The 16,402-nt window shown below is 46.5% G+C and overlaps 6 protein-coding genes across 6 annotated transcripts; 3 read left to right on the top strand and 3 right to left on the bottom strand.

The window, feature by feature from the left end:
* Positions 1 to 225: 225 nt before the first annotated feature.
* N7509_004148 (type 1 glutamine amidotransferase) lies at positions 226 to 1,089 on the top strand (the record flags this gene model as incomplete). The annotated part of the gene is made up of 1 exon (XM_056628785.1): positions 226 to 1,089. The coding sequence occupies one exon, from the start codon at positions 226 to 228 to the stop codon at positions 1,087 to 1,089; it is 864 nt and encodes a 287-aa protein (XP_056491519.1).
* A 693-nt stretch (positions 1,090 to 1,782) lies between these two features.
* Positions 1,783 to 2,384, bottom strand: N7509_004147 (uncharacterized protein; the record flags this gene model as incomplete). The annotated part of the gene is made up of 2 exons (XM_056628784.1): positions 1,783 to 2,175; positions 2,256 to 2,384. The coding sequence occupies 2 exons, from the start codon at positions 2,382 to 2,384 to the stop codon at positions 1,783 to 1,785; spliced, it is 522 nt and encodes a 173-aa protein (XP_056491518.1).
* Positions 2,385 to 3,207: 823 nt separating this feature from the next.
* Positions 3,208 to 7,091, bottom strand: N7509_004146 (uncharacterized protein; the record flags this gene model as incomplete). Its single annotated transcript, XM_056628783.1, has 7 exons — positions 3,208 to 3,416; positions 3,479 to 3,593; positions 3,682 to 3,979; positions 4,039 to 5,067; positions 5,123 to 5,803; positions 5,852 to 6,937; positions 7,012 to 7,091. 7 exons carry the CDS (start codon positions 7,089 to 7,091, stop codon positions 3,208 to 3,210), a joined length of 3,498 nt encoding a protein of 1,165 aa, XP_056491517.1.
* Positions 7,092 to 10,241: 3,150 nt separating this feature from the next.
* On the bottom strand, positions 10,242 to 10,658 carry N7509_004145 (uncharacterized protein; the record flags this gene model as incomplete). Its single annotated transcript, XM_056628782.1, has 1 exon — positions 10,242 to 10,658. The coding sequence occupies one exon, from the start codon at positions 10,656 to 10,658 to the stop codon at positions 10,242 to 10,244; it is 417 nt and encodes a 138-aa protein (XP_056491516.1).
* Positions 10,659 to 11,574: 916 nt separating this feature from the next.
* On the top strand, positions 11,575 to 13,538 carry N7509_004144 (mercuric reductase; the record flags this gene model as incomplete). The annotated part of the gene is made up of 2 exons (XM_056628781.1): positions 11,575 to 12,970; positions 13,525 to 13,538. 2 exons carry the CDS (start codon positions 11,575 to 11,577, stop codon positions 13,536 to 13,538), a joined length of 1,410 nt encoding a protein of 469 aa, XP_056491515.1.
* An 895-nt stretch (positions 13,539 to 14,433) lies between these two features.
* Positions 14,434 to 15,771, top strand: N7509_004143 (uncharacterized protein; the record flags this gene model as incomplete). Its single annotated transcript, XM_056628780.1, has 1 exon — positions 14,434 to 15,771. One exon carries the CDS (start codon positions 14,434 to 14,436, stop codon positions 15,769 to 15,771), a length of 1,338 nt encoding a protein of 445 aa, XP_056491514.1.
* Positions 15,772 to 16,402: the final 631 nt, after the last annotated feature.

Here is a 16,402-nt window from a genome sequence, read left to right as displayed (position 1 = left end):
TCCAATCGTCGAGATCCATGACATTATGCCCAGGTTTTCTTACCAAAAGGAAGTGCCGAGTCACTTGGCATTGGCATTGGCATTGGCATTGGCAAGAAGCGATCATTACGTTGCTGGCCGCCTGGCTCCGTAGACCCCATTTCTTCAACCCACTGTTCACTTTGCAACCCAGGTCGCCGCATTCCCTTTCACTTCACAAATCATACCAGAAAGCAAGCATACAGCATGGATCAGACCTACAAGCCCACTCCATCGGCGCCTGTTGTACGTCTCATGGTCCTCGAGACCGACAAGCCTCATCCAGACACATATTCCATGCGAGGATCCTTTGGCCGGATCGTCCATGAACATTTCTCCAAAGCTGGCGGCGCTCACCATCCACCTCTGGGCGTTGAGACTGACCAAGTCTTTGTCGTGTCCGAACATGGTGGTCGGATTCCAACCGTGAAAGAATTCGATCGTTTTGACGGGCTGCTGATCACGGGCAGCGTGTACGACGCGCACGGGAACAATCAATGGATTCTCGATCTCCTGGAGCTTCTCAAAAATCTCTGGATACAGCGCCCTGATTTCCACTTCCTGGGAGTCTGCTTCGGTCACCAACTCCTAGCTCGCCTCCTTGGGGGTTCCGTCGGGCCCGCGCCTTCACAAGATTGGGAATTAGGTCACTGCCGAATCAACCTCACGCCTGTCGGGCAACGGCTATTCCGCACACGCAAAGACCATGTACATTTGCACCAGATGCACCAGGACCAAGTAGTCCTACCGCCTACTGCTGCATCTGCGGGACCCACTATGATATCTCCGGAAACGGAAATCGCTTGCTGGGGACGCACTGAGCATACACCTATTCAAGGCCTATACATCGCAAATCGGCTGTTCACCACGCAGGCTCACTTGGCGTTTGACAAGGATATGGTAAAAAGACAGATCCAGATCCGTGTCGACGGCGGTGGAATCAAAGACTTCGAACATGCGAATCGCGCAGGCGAGACAGCGCATCTGGAACATGATGGCGTGGAGGTTGCCAAGGCTATTTTGAGGCTGTTTGTATATGATGATGATGGCATGGGATTTGAACGATCATAGATGGGAGATTGTGAATGTATTAATCTGTGATACCCTATCCGAAGTACCGGCTTTACTACCAGTATTTAACGCCAAATATTATCGGTAACCATTGAGAGCCAGCCCTGTTTTGCGCATATTTAGGAACTACCGATCACTAGTAGTAATAATGAATGGCGAGTGCTTAGTGAACGCCACTTACTTCTCTGTATTAGGTAACCTTGAATTATGCGCTTAGTGTAAGCCCTGTATTCCTCTAACACATCCTTTTTCTGCATCCAGAGGGCTCTCGTCTTCATCCCTTCTCATCCCAAGAAATCTTATTATATCACGCAGCTGGGCGAAAAAGATTGAAATTGAAATTCCCACCATATATTTCACGAACGGCAATGATGTTTACAAATATGAGAGAAAAAATAACTCTCCGAGTCCCCCTTCCCAGGTGCGGATCCAATTATATTCGACAGATCTTCCAGCCAAGCCCAATGAAAAGGTAGCAGAAACAACCATGAACCCGATCACTGAGACTTAATTGCTCGAGCTCGAAGATGAGCTGGAATACCGTCTGCGATGCTTGTGACATCCATGACGCTTTTTGTGATGTTTATGCTTCTTATGCTTTTTGTTCTGGCCATTCCTATCAAGGATAAAAAAAGCTAATTAGTCACTTCTGACCTCTGGATAAAACAGAGGCAAATTGAACGGACCCTAGACTTACACTTGATGTGTTGCGGCGTTCATGCCAATTGCTCCCAGAACTGCTCCAGCTGTACTCCCTAGGAATCCGCCTCCCAAGTGATGGCCGGCATAGCCACCAGCAGCACCGCCGACGACACTTGAGCCAAGGCCTTTCTCGTCTTGTGGACCAGCAGGGCCGATAGCGTTTCCATACTGGTCTAGAGGCGCAGTCCCGTAATACGAGGCATTCTCACCTACCGGTGCGTATGGTTGTTGCTGAGGATATGGAAGATTTCCTGGTATGCCCGAAGGTATACCATATCCTGGCCCAGCAGGAAATTGGTTTTGTGGTACTCGTTGCTCATTGAATAGACCAGGGTATTCTTGCTGGCTACTCCCGGCGGGACTTAGTCCACACCCTGGTTCTTGCTAGTTTTGAAAGTCAGCATTACGTCCAAGGCCTCAGAAAAATGGTAAGGATCCACAATGTTCTTGACCAGAGCTCTTACCTTTGGGGGGTAGAGGCCTTGGGGTGGTGTGGTGGCACCTGGTCCTTGTTGAGGATAATGATAGCCCTGAACTTTTTGACTGTTGAATACAGCCCCATTCGGTAGACTCGAGTCGAGGTTTTGTGCCATTGTGAATTTATTGGAATACAGGCAATTTGGCACCTGGGCAGTTAATACATAAGTCCTATGAAGACAGGAATATTCGGTGTCGTGGGAGGGAAATAAATAGTTCCGGCAATGGTCCAAATGTTAGCTATGACGCATTTTCACAGCCTTTGCTCAGCCAGGGGTCCATGGGGGCGATTGGGGCGATTTTTGGATAGCATGGCCTCCAATAGACCTAGCTACCATCTGAGCCTCCTACCCCTGTTGAGCTCCTAGTTGTCCTAAGGCCTATCATTGGCAGAACTTCTAGATTACCATATTTGGCGTAGTCTATGCGCACCCCTGATGTCACTTTTAAAATAGTACACACAGATGCCTCAAGGCGCTAGTCCAAAGTGGATAAGACAGAGTCGATCCCTCCGCCTACTCAGGCTTCCCCGCCTTAGACCATTATCATTGGGTTTGTCTGTCAGACGTTCAGATATTGTTTGGCGTTTGGCTCGGTAGCTCCGCGATTTTCGACTTTTCATATCGATCAGCACCTGTTCCAACATTGGTAGGTATAATACTATGATAGTTTCATGTTCCATATACTGATTCTCGGGATAGACAAATGATTATGTTGGACTTGTAGCCTTGAAATTATCAAACCCCAGTTGGTAAATTAATGATATTGAAAAATGCCTGCGTTTAATACCGGAGGTCCTTTCAAGTTACTAGTATAGCGCGTCCATCATAAGACTGCCCAGGTTCTTGTGTGGAGATCGATCTGAGTCTCCATAGCACTGTGGGATGACATGCTTATTTGGTCGAACTGATTGGGAATTGTGATATATGTCTAAAGAATTCAACACCGCATCAATTCACGAAGTCTTGCAAGAGACAACGGTTTGACCAAAAAGTCATCGACACCTGCCTTTAACGCTGCCTCCCGTGTCTCATTAGAGGCAACAGCCGTAACAGCCATGATGCAGGCTGGATTGAATCCGTTGATCATTTCGTATTCGCGTATCTTCCTTGTCGCAACCAATCCGTCCATTACGGGCATAGATATATCTGTCATTGTCAATGGACCAACCAAGGTAGTAGAGGAGTTTGGGAATGAATTCGAGGCTTACCCATCAAGACGAAGACATATCGTTGATTAGAATTCCTATACTTCTCAAGAGCTATGAGTCCATTCGAAGCTGTGTCGTATTGGAAGCCAATTTTGCGTATAAATGTAGACATAATCTTAAGGACAACAGTGAGCATGGGGAGTTCAGACAGCAGCATGGGGTGGATTTTTATAGCACAAAAGTTTTGATAGGTGCATACGTACCTTGAGATTGATGTCGTTATCATCCACAATCAGTACATTGATGGTTTCTCGTGAACACTCTAGTTGAGGGGCAAAGAACTCAGGGGGATCGAGAGGAGGAGATTGTGTCGAGTTGTACCCGGTTAGGGAAGAGTCAACTATTTTCAAGGAGATTCGATCTGCCGTTGGAGTTGATATTTCCGGATGGTTCATTGACAGGGTGGAAATGGGAGCCAGATCCGTCGGGTCCAAGTGCATCGATGCCTTGAAAAGGTTGAGAAATCTTTCAGCGGCGTCATGGAGACTCCGAGGTCCGAACCTTTAATGAATAGTCAGCTTGCAGTACCATCACTGGAGAAAAGAATGGATATAACTCACGGCGGTGGAACGCGGATAATATTTGCAGGTAGATCACCAGTCAACAACGATGTCTTATCGCCGAGGACAATAAAGAAATCTCGAACGCCCTGAGAGCCAGTTAGAGGTAGTGACCCTTCGATTAACATGTGGCTAAGGTCTGCTTCCTCGATGATCGAGACATCCCCATGCATTCTGTCGGAAAACTTTCGTGGTGACAGTTGCCAGCCCAGTTTTGTCGTGAACACGTCCATGAGCGCATTGCGAATGGATAAGTTCCGTTTTGCATTTACGCTTAAAATTCCCGTCGGCACTTCATCCACCTCTGGGTGAAGCTGTAATCCAATTATAGATGCCTTGATCAATGGTGGTGGAACGAGAGTGTCTGTGATCGATGAATGAGGATCCGCTGATTCGGCGGATTGAGCAATCGTAACAGGAATAAGAATATCGACTTGGGTGCCTGCGCCCATTTCACTTTTGACGTTAATATTGCCTCCAAGGGACATGGCCAATCTGCGTGCGATGTTGAGGCCAAGTCCAACACCCGGCGCTAGTGGGTCCTCCTGAGCGAACGGAGAAAAAAGCATGTCCTTAAGAAAGTCGCGTGAAATCCCACAGCCGGTATCTCGGACACATACATTGGCAAAGGGAGAGCCGTGGCGACTTTCAGGTCTCACTTTTGACAGTGTCACCTCGATGAGGCCGCTCTTAGTCCATTTCATTGCGTTACCGATAATGTTCATCAGTATTCTTTTCCAAGCACCGACCGCGGATCGCACCATCCAGGAATCGAGTTGCTCAAGTCGTATTATGACCGGAGCTTTAGCACTTTGACTATGAAGTCGGTCATGCACATCTGCGCTAGGCCCAGATGGAGACATTACATCCGGGATATTGGTGTCATATTGCGATTGTTGGCCAGCGCAAAGAACGGTCGCTACCTCTTCGACTAGTATGCCAAGGTCAAAGTCGGAGTCTCCATTTTTCATGGCTCTCGATTCACCTGAACTTTTAGTCACCAGGTCGTTTATCTTGCAATACTCAAGCCTAGAAACAGTAAAGTTAGGAATAACCATTTGCGGTATAAATAAGAAAAGCTCACAGATGATCAATCGTGTCCAACAGGGTCAGGCCTGATCTTTCTATCATTTTTATCATATCATGCTGAGAGGGCTGGAGCGGCAAAGATTGCACCAATTCTGTGCTTCCAAGTATCCCGTGAAGCGGAGAGCGAAGCTCGTGGCTTATAGATGATACGAAGTCAAATTTTGACTTCTCAGTTGCGTTCCAGTGCACCCTTGAGACCTCGGAAATGATAGAATCACCAAAAACTTTGAAGTAATGCAGTTCTTCGATACCCAATGGGCGGCGGTGGTCATTCGTCCAGACTAGCGTTCCAGCTAACCAACGTGATTTATTCCAGTCCCACAGTGGAATAAAAAGTACTGATTTCGCATCTGGTAGGTTATGTGCAAGCAGGCGGGAAACCTTGTCTTGCAGAGTGTCGGTCCCATCTTTCACGTCGAATGTGTGGCCATTTGGGAAATTCTTGATCAAAATCCGAAGAATGTTTTCTGATAGAGCGAGCTGAGGTTCTGGGCAAGGTTTATCGATGGGTGGCATGCTTGTATCATGGTTCAAGGGCCGACAGAGGTTTTTCGCACTATCTGGCGGATCTTCGGTAGTTCGGTTGCCCTCAAGACAGTCCCAAGGGTCGTTCAAGGAATCCAAGTGCCTGGAGGTTGAGGAAACACTTTTGTTCGCAGAACTATCGGGGAGGTCACTTCATCACGTTAGTGGATGTTTAAGTAAAGGAAAGATGAAAACTGACAATTGCGAGTCACTCTGACGAGCGTCAAGAAACACTACTCCGTCCAGATCCATCGACGATTTGAGGAGATTAGCGGCGCGAGAGAAGATCGCAGCCAAATGTTCAGCGATGGATACGTCTTCCATCGTTGCGTAAGGAGAGTCCTCGTCATATGTTAACAGTTCTGTTGATTCTGGTGATCCCGGGGCAAGCGAAGATGGTTGAGTAGTAGGTTGTGTCATCCCCGAGTCTTTTGCATCTGAGAAAAGGGAAAAGGTCCCATCTTCTTGCGTCATTGAAGATCCTTGATTTAAGACGGACTCATCACTGCTGGACTGATTCGTTGAAAGAAATGCACTCGTCTCATCAGTGTGAATTCCGCTATCCGAGGAGGTCATATTTTGAAGACTCAGTTTTTCTCGTGACTCTGCAAGTCGGTTGAAAATATCAGCGCGGTCAGGTTCCATGCTGCCTTTAACGAAACTGGTTAAGCCTTTCACCAAACTTTCTTCCCGTTGGTTATAATGAACAATCCGAATATTCTCAAGATGCTGGGAGATGGCATCTGCAATCTCTTGTAAAGCCGCGACTTCCTCATCTCCGAACTCTGTTCGTGCCTTATTGTCGACAACACAATATGAGCCTAGCACATACCCGGATGGGCTGTATAGGGGCACTTCAGCATAGAAACGGAAGTATGGCCAGTTTTGGACGTAAGGACGATCTTTATAGAAATCTTCCGAGGTAAAATCACGGATTATATTGCGGGTTCGGTTGGCGGTTATGTTTTCGGTGTCCATTATCTTCGACGAATCCTGTCCTGTGAAAAGACGAATGGCATGAGGGCACACACCCCATTCCAGGTCGAGCGTCCGGACGCCGAGGTAGATTCCGTCATTGGGAAGGTGGTTGTCTCCATTGCGCAAAGAGACTGAGGCGGTTGCTTCGGAGATGAGATGTTGCTGTTCGCCATCAATTATTGAAACGAAAGAACGGTTGCATCCAAAACGATAGACTCCAAGTTGCGTGAGCGCAGTCAACGTAGGATCAGGAGAAAGGCGGGGACTGTTTGCTGATTGAGGGTCTTGTTCGAATGTACAGTAGTATCTAGACAGTGGGGGTATTCAAAATCAGCATGCGCTATCGGCGAGATCGGCGACGTCAGAGACGGCAAAGCGCACCTTGAAAGATCGCGAATCCTGTCCTGTTCCGTGTCACATCTGATTTCACGAGGACAGGTAGATCTAGAGTCTATTGCCATTGTAGTTCGGTGACGTAGGAAGTACTAGACATCGCGCATTGAGTTGATAACAATGGCAAGTTTGACTCCGTGAGGGGCCCCGGGAGTGCAAGGTCAGTGCAGATCCGATCCGATAACCTGTTTTCCTTATCGCCTTTCGAGACTAGTGGGAAAATATGGTTGCTGTGATTCACCGCTTTTGTCCTCGGCAGACGACGGTCAACCGTTGAATGTGGGTCAACATGATTGGACTTGGTATACCGTATAACTATCTTCCAACCATATACCGCATACTCAAAGCAAAAGAATTAAAAATTAAGAAAAATATATATATTAGACCTCGATCTTTTAAATTATTTTAAAGAGGCTTCCATTGATGTCTGAGCTCTTCGAAACAGATATAAGAGAAAAGATTAGAGTAAAAGAGAAAGAGAGATTTACACATAGAATATAGGGACCTGTGAAATCGACGCCGAAAATGACAACCTCTGGCGCCAGAAACGGCCGCCTTTCTACCCGTAACTTTGGACGGCGAGCTGTTGCTTGACCGCCCGCTCCATTGTACTGCTCTCTATTCTGCACCCAACCAGCGCTGTTAGTCATCATCCTCTTGTCCGCTGTTGACGCTCGACTTCAACGATTGTTCCCCCTGTTTCCACTGGCGACCAAACGACGCCGAAAATGGCTCCCCTCTGTATCCTAAACTAGGGCCCCCTCTATCTCGCTCAGCCTGATCGAGCGCCTATAAGATGCCCCGTCCGCCCTCTCTTACGGGGTCTTCCAACACTCTCCTCCCCTTATCCTGACCCTGCTGCCTCGATTGCCCTCGACATACTTGTTCAAGGTTATTTATCAAAGAATTCAAACCTTAGCCTCTGTATCCGAGTTTACTTTATGGCGCCTGTGTCCGTACCCCTAGCTCAAATTGATGAGCACTAGTTCTAGACCGATCCTATCCTTTACGAGGAAACTCGGCCAGAGTGAACTATTTCCGTAGACTTGGATAGCTTCCTCTAAACTTTAAGCCTAGAACGCTGATGGGAATTACTGTAGTTAAACGGTACTGGTGGAAGTGGGTTTTTCCCTGATAATAAAAAGGTTTGTATTTAGGGACAAACGTAGAAATAGATATTGTATTCAATCAAACCAGGACTATGTAGACTATCTTTTGCTAGAAGATCACGCGATTTATATAAAGTTTTTCGACTAGATTTTTAATATATTACGAAAGAAAGTACTTTAATTGTATAACGAATACTGGCGCTGCCTATATCAATACTTCGTGCTATTCACCTGCTGTAGTGTTAATGACGATATTCATAAGCAGATACGACGCGTATAGCTACTCTTCTATTCTGTACGGGATTAGGCTAAATAGAGTATAGTTTCTCAATGGCGTATTTCCTACTGAGCGCAAAATCTCTAGACGAATAAAGGACAAGAATACAGTATATGTGGATATCTTTTGTATAATCTATCGGTATTACTGGGTCTATTCGCAGTTTTTTCGTTATAGAAGTATAATCGTCCAATTTGCTACTATCCAACTCTGGTCTGCAATTATCGGGACCCGGCTCGGTGTCTTACTTATACAGAACACCTCTCTACCTAGCGACTTCTCCCTGAGTAAGCGTATACAAAATCCTACTTTTTAGAGTGATCTTCCGAAGTATATCCCTGTGATAGACCTTCTAGACTCTATCTACTATTGCGACATCAAACTCTTCTATCTTTACGACACTTAGAGCAAACGTAATGTTCTCTATGCTGTTATAGAGTTTCGTAACCTAAAGGGTCGACCGGAAGGTACTGATAGGTAAGTATGGTTGTATAACCACTATGTTACTTAGGGATGTACCTTACTACTCTCCCTTTGCTTAAAATTAGCAGGCTCCTTCTATATCTTGAAAAGAGAGAGCGTTACCGACAGCCCCAACAAAATACAGTGTTTATGCTCAGTGTGAGAGATAATAGAGAGAGTGTTTGAGACTCATCTTCAAAGTAGAGAAAGGATCATATAACAACGGACCAATAACTAGCCTTAATAGTTAGTTAGTACGTCTACACTGAACCTTTGAAGATACAAGACAGAATAATACCGTCTTGAGTGTATGCCGGTAGTATCTGGTAGCACTGGCCTCGATGAAAATTTGACACTTGGACCGGTGTCACGCCGAGTGGTGACCAGCCAGTCCGCCTATATCCCACCCTTTTACAGCCGGAAATCGGTGTCAACACCTACACTCTTTCATTGTTTCCCGAACCCTAACGCCAAGAGCTAATCTACTTCTACATAGTTAAGAACGTCCCCCGATGTCTAAGCCTTGTTCCGTAAAATACTAGTTAATTATATGAGTTGGGAATATGTTACTATTCTGCTGGATGAATTCGACGTGTCCATGCCTAAGTCCGCGCTCAGCGACGCCCTGCATCGTAAATGGTGGACAGAGAAGAGGACTCGACAAAAAGCCAGGGAGCCAAATGCGGATTTACGTGATGATTACTGTCATCTGATCTTGGAGTTTTGCTAATACCACCTGGTCCATGTAGATGAGTCTGGATGTGATAAGCGGATAGGGTTCAGACGGACTGGCTGGCTCCTCTTGGTACAGCACCAGTCCAAGTGTCAAAATTCCATCGTGATCAACAATATCAGATACTTCCTGCATATGTATCTACTTCTCTTCTACAAGAATCAGTTCATTATCAATCTATTCTACTATTTAGACTCTCTGACCCATCCCAGATCTCATTTCCTACCTGAACGATATATGTTCTACCCTGTACAAGTAGATTGTGACATGCGAATGGGGATGCTGCTTTACCTCACTAAAGTGTCCTAAACAGGTAATAGCTTGCATTAGTGCAAAGGGTGCTTCAGAATCGCATATCAGAATGCCACATTTTCTCCTCCTCTGCAAATCTGGCTTTGCGAGTGAAACTTAGGGGCGAGATACAGGGTCGGTGTAAAAGAGTACCAGGTTGGCTAGCTCTAGTCTTACTTCTCTTCCGCTTCTGCAAGAAGGTCGAAATCCAAATATATATTGAATACTTAGGCACAAACAAATAAGTGCTCCAAAGACACGCCAAAGATGTTACTACCAATGTAAAGATTTGTCCAAAATCACTTTTCTCAAAAAGTAGAAGACTTGGCCTGGGCCAAGGACGTGATCATCTCTCTTCGATATGCCCGCCTGGTATAGGCTCGGCGAGCGCTGCCCGCCACGTAGGTACACTGAATTTCTCAGCGAAGTACTGTGTCTCGTGCACCACAAGCTCGCGAGCAAACTGCATGATGGAGACTGAGTATGTTGGTACTCCGTCATAGGTGATGATGCATTCGCTCACCCATAGATGGCCGTCGCCTGAGATGCGTAGCACCGTAAATTGCCGGTCAGCCGGGTGTCCACCACGCTGTGCAGAAATTGCCGCGAGACCTTTGAAACGCTCCCCTGATTGCGGGTAGTCTAGGATCGCGTCTACGGCATAGATAGCGTATTCGGCTTCGGTATCACTGTCATCCGATGCCCGCCAATGTTCCTCGATTGCTTTCCTGGTCAGATTCATCGCACTCTCGTTTCCGATCATTATGACAAACAATAATATACTTTGAGCTGCTAGGAAAGGGATCGCTAGGCTGTGTATTCCAGCGGAGTTATGGGACACAGGCTATATCAGTTTGTCGCTCGGTGGATGAGCTTGCTGATCAATGCGGCCAATGACACCACGACTTCCCCCAGTACCGCACAATATGCGTCCCCAAACGGACCCTCGCCGCTTTAGCTGGTGGGGGGCCTTCATCAGTCTAATGGTTCTCGACCGCTAGCGGAGCAGCGGCCGAATATTAGCTCTCGGTAAAGCGTATGACTGATCAACGAACGAGAAGAAGCGGCAAAAACAAATATATCCCAAAATCGGATAGTAGACGAGGCGATTTTACCTTGGAAGGGACTGGAGCTACTTCAACCGCTGACCAAACCATTCAAACGCGTTCAATCACCTCCGCTAGCTGCTGCTTAGTAGCCTGTATTACCACTTCCGCTGCCCAAACGCACGCAGCCTTATGTGTAGTAGGTGCGGAAAGATTAGGTATAGATTAAATCAATGCGAAGGCAGCTGCTTATATATGAATACATTATAGCGTTTTGATTAAAAGATGCTAATTTAGAAAATTGTAATGAGCGAAGTGGCCCGATCAGCCGGGTGGCTGACTCAGCCGGGAATTACGTTATTGATGCCTTTGAAAACCGTCGTGACGTCCAAGATCCCACATTCCGACCAATAACGAAAGACCACGCAGCATTGAATCGGTGAATTAGTTGCCTTGTCGCTAGGCTAATACCTCTATTAAAGATGGCTCTAGGTATTATTTCAGAACCTGCGTAGCATCAACTACTGACTCCTATTGACCTGCTCGAACCGGACCGACCTTATATTTTGAATCAGTTAGTTGTTGATGTTTCGTCGCCCGGCTGTCCTCAACTCGCTGAAGCACTATTGCAATATGGCGACAAACTTACAGTACGAAGTTATCATCATCGGCTCTGGCCAATCCGGCACGCCCTTTGCCGCCGCATTTGCGAAAGCTGGACAAAAAACAGCGCTGATTGAACGCGAGCATATCGGTGGAAGCTGTATTAATGAAGGCTGTACACCGACAAAAACGTTAATTGCATCGGGTCGCATCGCCTATCTAGTTCGTAAGGGACTAGATTATGGTATACACACTTGTCAGCACGAGACCGATGTGAATGTGGCCGTGGTCGATATGCTCAAGGTCCGCCAACGGAAACGCAACATCGTCGCCTCATTCCGCGGTGGTAGTGAGACTAAGTTAAGAGACGCTGGCGTGGATACCCTAATAGGTGAGGCGACTTTTGTGGACGAGAAGACACTCGAGTATAAAGATAGTGGTGGCAATGTGAGAACTATCCAAAGCCAGAAGATATTCATCAATGTCGGAGCACGACCTGCACCGCCACTCCTCGAAGGGATCGGCTTGCTTGATCGAAGAGCAGTCTTAGATTCCACGTCAATTCAAGAGCTAGACGAGGTTCCTAGCCACCTCGTGGTGATTGGAGGAGGGTATGTGGGAGTGGAATTTGCACAATTGTTTCGTAGACTAGGTGCACAGGTTACTATAATCCAGCGTGGAAGACAATTACTACCGCACGAGGACGAAGAAATTGCTCACCTACTGCGAAATATTTTTCAAGAGGATGGACTTGCGGTACACTTGAACTCTGACCCTGTCAGAATTGCGCCGTCGCCTAGCGGGTTTACTCTTTATTTCCACGTCAATAATGGCGATCGAACCGTCGAAGGAACGCATATCCTATTCGCTACTGGCCGCATTCCAAATACAGACAGTTTAAAGCCAGAAGCTGCAGGTATCGACACCGACAAGAAAGGTTATATTGTGACAAACGAATATCTCGAGACTTCGTCTCCTTCTATTTTTGCAATAGGCGACGTGAAAGGACCACCGGCATTCACGCATATCTCGTACGACGACTTTCGCATCCTTCGGTCTAACATGCTTTCATTACCACCTACGAGGCTCTCTACCAAAGACCGCATTGTCCCGTACGTGGTGTTCACTGATCCCCAACTAGCGCACGTCGGCCTCCATGAGAAGGAAGCTCGTGTAAAGTTCCCCAACAAGAGGATTCAAACTGCGAAAATGCCGATGGCATACATCGCCCGCGCACTAGAAACGGACGAGTCGAGAGGAATGATGAAAGCTGTCGTGGACGGTGATATAGGGTTGATTCTAGGGTTTTCCTGCTTGGGCATCGAGGGTGGCGAAATCATGAGCATGGTGGAAGTAGCGATGATCGGAAATGTTCCCTACCAAAAATTGCGAGATGCAGTCTTGGCCCATCCCACTCTAGCAGAGAGTCTGAACAATATTTGGGGATTTTTGGAGTGATGGATGGGTGAAGAAGCCTCGTGCTCGTGTGGACAGGAGGGGTTCGAGAAACAATCGAAGAGTGTAGGTGGTGACACCGATTTCCGGAAGTACTGTATCACATCCGGATTCATCGACAAACACAAGATGATACGACCGAAACTCAGATAGCTTATGCTGGTAGAAATCTCGTAGTTCAGGGTTCTGTTCTTTTGCTTTCTGCTAGGCTTTCTTCTTTGTCCAGCCAGCCTTGGAAAGCGCACGTTTGATACTGGATGACGATGGTAAAATATTGAACTCATCCCATAGGAAGATAGCCATCTCTTCTATGGATAGGCCGGGCTTTTTGGCGAGGTGGTCATAGAGGGCGTCCAGCATAATAGGGGTGATGCTTGGTTGTCTATGAGACATTCATTAGTTTGGGATATACCAAGTCGACATCCGCGGCTGTGTCGTGTTAAGGTATTCATTCCATCAGATCAGTTGCAGTTAGGCCTAGGAACGAATCACATGCTTATCGTTTGTCATTGCCTTATGTCTTAGGCCCAATATACTGATTATACACACCTCTTTCTTTCTCTATGCTTAGTATTTTTTTAAAACAATGTTACTACGTTGTTATTCATAATAATCATGATCTGTCTCATGACTGCACCAACCTTCATCAACATGGATCACGATAGGGTTGGAAACCGAGCCCAATGGAGCAGGATTATCTCCGATCACTATGAGATTGGCCTGCGTGCCTAACTTAGGGGCAACGATGGAGTGGCGTACGACCACTTCAGGCCCGTCGCACGTTTCCTGTTCTTTTTCTGTAAAGGAGCGCATATTGACTTGTACCAGTAGAAGCGATAGAAACAAAACAAGTATTGGATGATGTTGACAAAACTGAGCACTTGGTTGGAATGACCAACTTAAATTCTTGACTGCTTTTCACGAAGACGGCGTGCGAGAGACATGGCTTTATACCCCTCGTCAGCGACGGAGGGAGAGGTGACAAGACGGTGTATTGGGGCGCTAGGCCGGGAACGGCAAAACTAACCAGATGTAGTAAATCACAGGTCCCAATATTACAATATTAACAAGATAGAAAGTAGTGGGATGTGGGGATGACCATGTAGACGTAGCGGAGCGCTCAAGTTGGGGGCCAAAGGGTCTGAGTTTGGGGGCTGGTTTTTATATAGTAACTTTTGCCCCCTCCTCTCTCTCCTCTCACAATATCCTATCTTTACATCTTAATAATGGGTGACAATTCCATAGCAAGGTTGGTCTGCTTAATTTGTGTCTAGCTATTATGTACTACTACAGCTTAACTGACATATATTCAGTCCGGTGTCTCTACTACCCAGCGACTGTTGGCTCAAAATTCTGAGCTATCTCTCCCTGGAAGATCATCGGTCGCTTCTCCTTGTCTCGAAAAGCAGTAAATGCTTTTCTGAGCCATTTTTAATGAAAGCTATTGCCTGGGAGTGGAAACCAATCCCGCTTAGAAAAGTTCTTCTATTATTTCGCGCTGTACTGCGGAAGCCAGAGCGGGCATATAATATTCGACATTTCTGTCTTCTGTCACAGAAAAGTTTCGATTCAGCGGTTGAGTCATGGCATCCCCCAAGCTGTGAAACGGACTGTAAAGAAGAGATCACACATTTTCAGGATGTTCTTGGGCATGCCCAACACATTGTGAAGAAAACTGCTTTCCCAGATTCTAATACCTGGACCCAAGCTCTTGATAATGGAAACCCCTATGCATTTGTGTCAATCCTTCTCTCGCAGCTTCACAACCTCCAATCACTGTCGCTTGATTATACTTTTGTATGGCAATCTGGGTTCCCTGGACTAATGCTACGCCATGCACTCTCATCGAAGCAATTGTCACAGTTCAATTTTCTTACACATGTGGATTACGGGGCCAATGTCCGGCGTGACGAAATGAGCTTTGGCGAGCCGTTAATCTACGAAGAGCCTGGATACCCTGAGTGCAATCCTAAACAATTTCCTGCTTGGTTCTACCTGACAGCTCTCCGGTCGCTTAAAATATGGCTTCGTACCAAGAAGGGCATAGAGCTGCCTTCGCCTTATGGGCGGCCAGATCTTTCTCGGCTTGAAAGGCTTATCCTCACACGAGCGACTATTGAAGAAAATCAGGCTCCTAGCATTCTTTCTCTTGCTCCCTCTTTAAAAACTCTGCATCTGGGAATGGCATACAGATGGGGCAAGGAGGTAGCTTTGAAAGATGGACCAGCAATAATTGAAGGCCTGAAATATTCTAAGGAATCACTCACGAATCTGTCTTTTGGCATTGAATATTATCCACCAGGGAAAAGTGATCTTCATCTTCAACGAGGGGAGTATGACCTCAGTACTCCATTCTATGGTCTACTGAAGCAATTCCCAAAGCTTCGCTCTGTTGAAGTTCCTGTAAACCTACTTGCAGGATGGACAATGGAGGCCTCAAGTGATCTGGTCTCAGGTTTACCCGAAGGGGTCGAACAATTATGTCTCAGGTCGGATTATGCTCCAGTTGATTACGATTCCTGGCACGCGGAGGAAATGACGGAGTTAGTCACATATAACGCATCAAAGCTAAAGGCGCATTTGCCTCACCTTAAGCGCGTCTGGATCCGGAGATGGGAATACTTTGCCCAGGACGGCGAAACAGTGCCCCTCGCGAAAGCTGCTCGGGCTGCCTGTGCCCAGGAGGGTATTCATTTCCAGGTTGTTTCTGACGAGCTTTCCAATGGAATTTGGACTGAAAATCGCTTAGCCCCTGACCGGAAGGTTCTCTGAAAAGCTTGCAATGCTAGACTTGAGATCTCTGATTTAGCTGATATGAAAACAACTCGTTTATACCATGTGTCTTTAAGAAATTGAATCAAATTCAAGTGTGCCATCTTGTGACGATCTACGAACTTCTCGAGCTTTATCTTTTCTATGGCTTATTTGAGAGTCGTCTAATCCAGATGTAGAAGCCTCATGGAGGGTGACGGCTTTACGAGTACAATCAATGTTATGATTACGATCAGACAATGTCGTTCACTTTAGTGTGACCCAGGCAATGAGTAGCTTTATTCCTGGCAACTTTGGTACTTCACATTATACTTTCATGACCGATGATGCTAATTACTCCCATAAATCTGTGCTTCATAATCTCGATTATGATACATTTATTCTGGTTCATTATAATCCGATTCCTCACTTCATGAATCCTTAACATCAAAGATTGGCTGAAAGCCCAAAGACACGGGCTTATTGTCATCATATGGCTCCTTTGCCTGGTCTTCAGTTATGACATCGATGTTGTTCCCGATGTATTTCTTCAACACTTCGTCGCATCCATAACCGCCATCTTCCGTGCAAGGGGAATGGTCATTCCCCCCTAGATACTGCTTCTTCTGTATCTCTCCATTTTCGTCCTCCT

This window comes from Penicillium cosmopolitanum, assembly GCF_028827165.1.
Source record: "Penicillium cosmopolitanum strain IBT 29677 chromosome Unknown utg000005l:1.0-4006212.0:1.0-4009387.0, whole genome shotgun sequence".
NCBI lineage: Eukaryota > Fungi > Ascomycota > Eurotiomycetes > Eurotiales > Aspergillaceae > Penicillium > Penicillium cosmopolitanum.
Note: the sequence above shows the minus strand (reverse complement) of the source record. Positions and strands in the feature narration are given on the sequence as shown.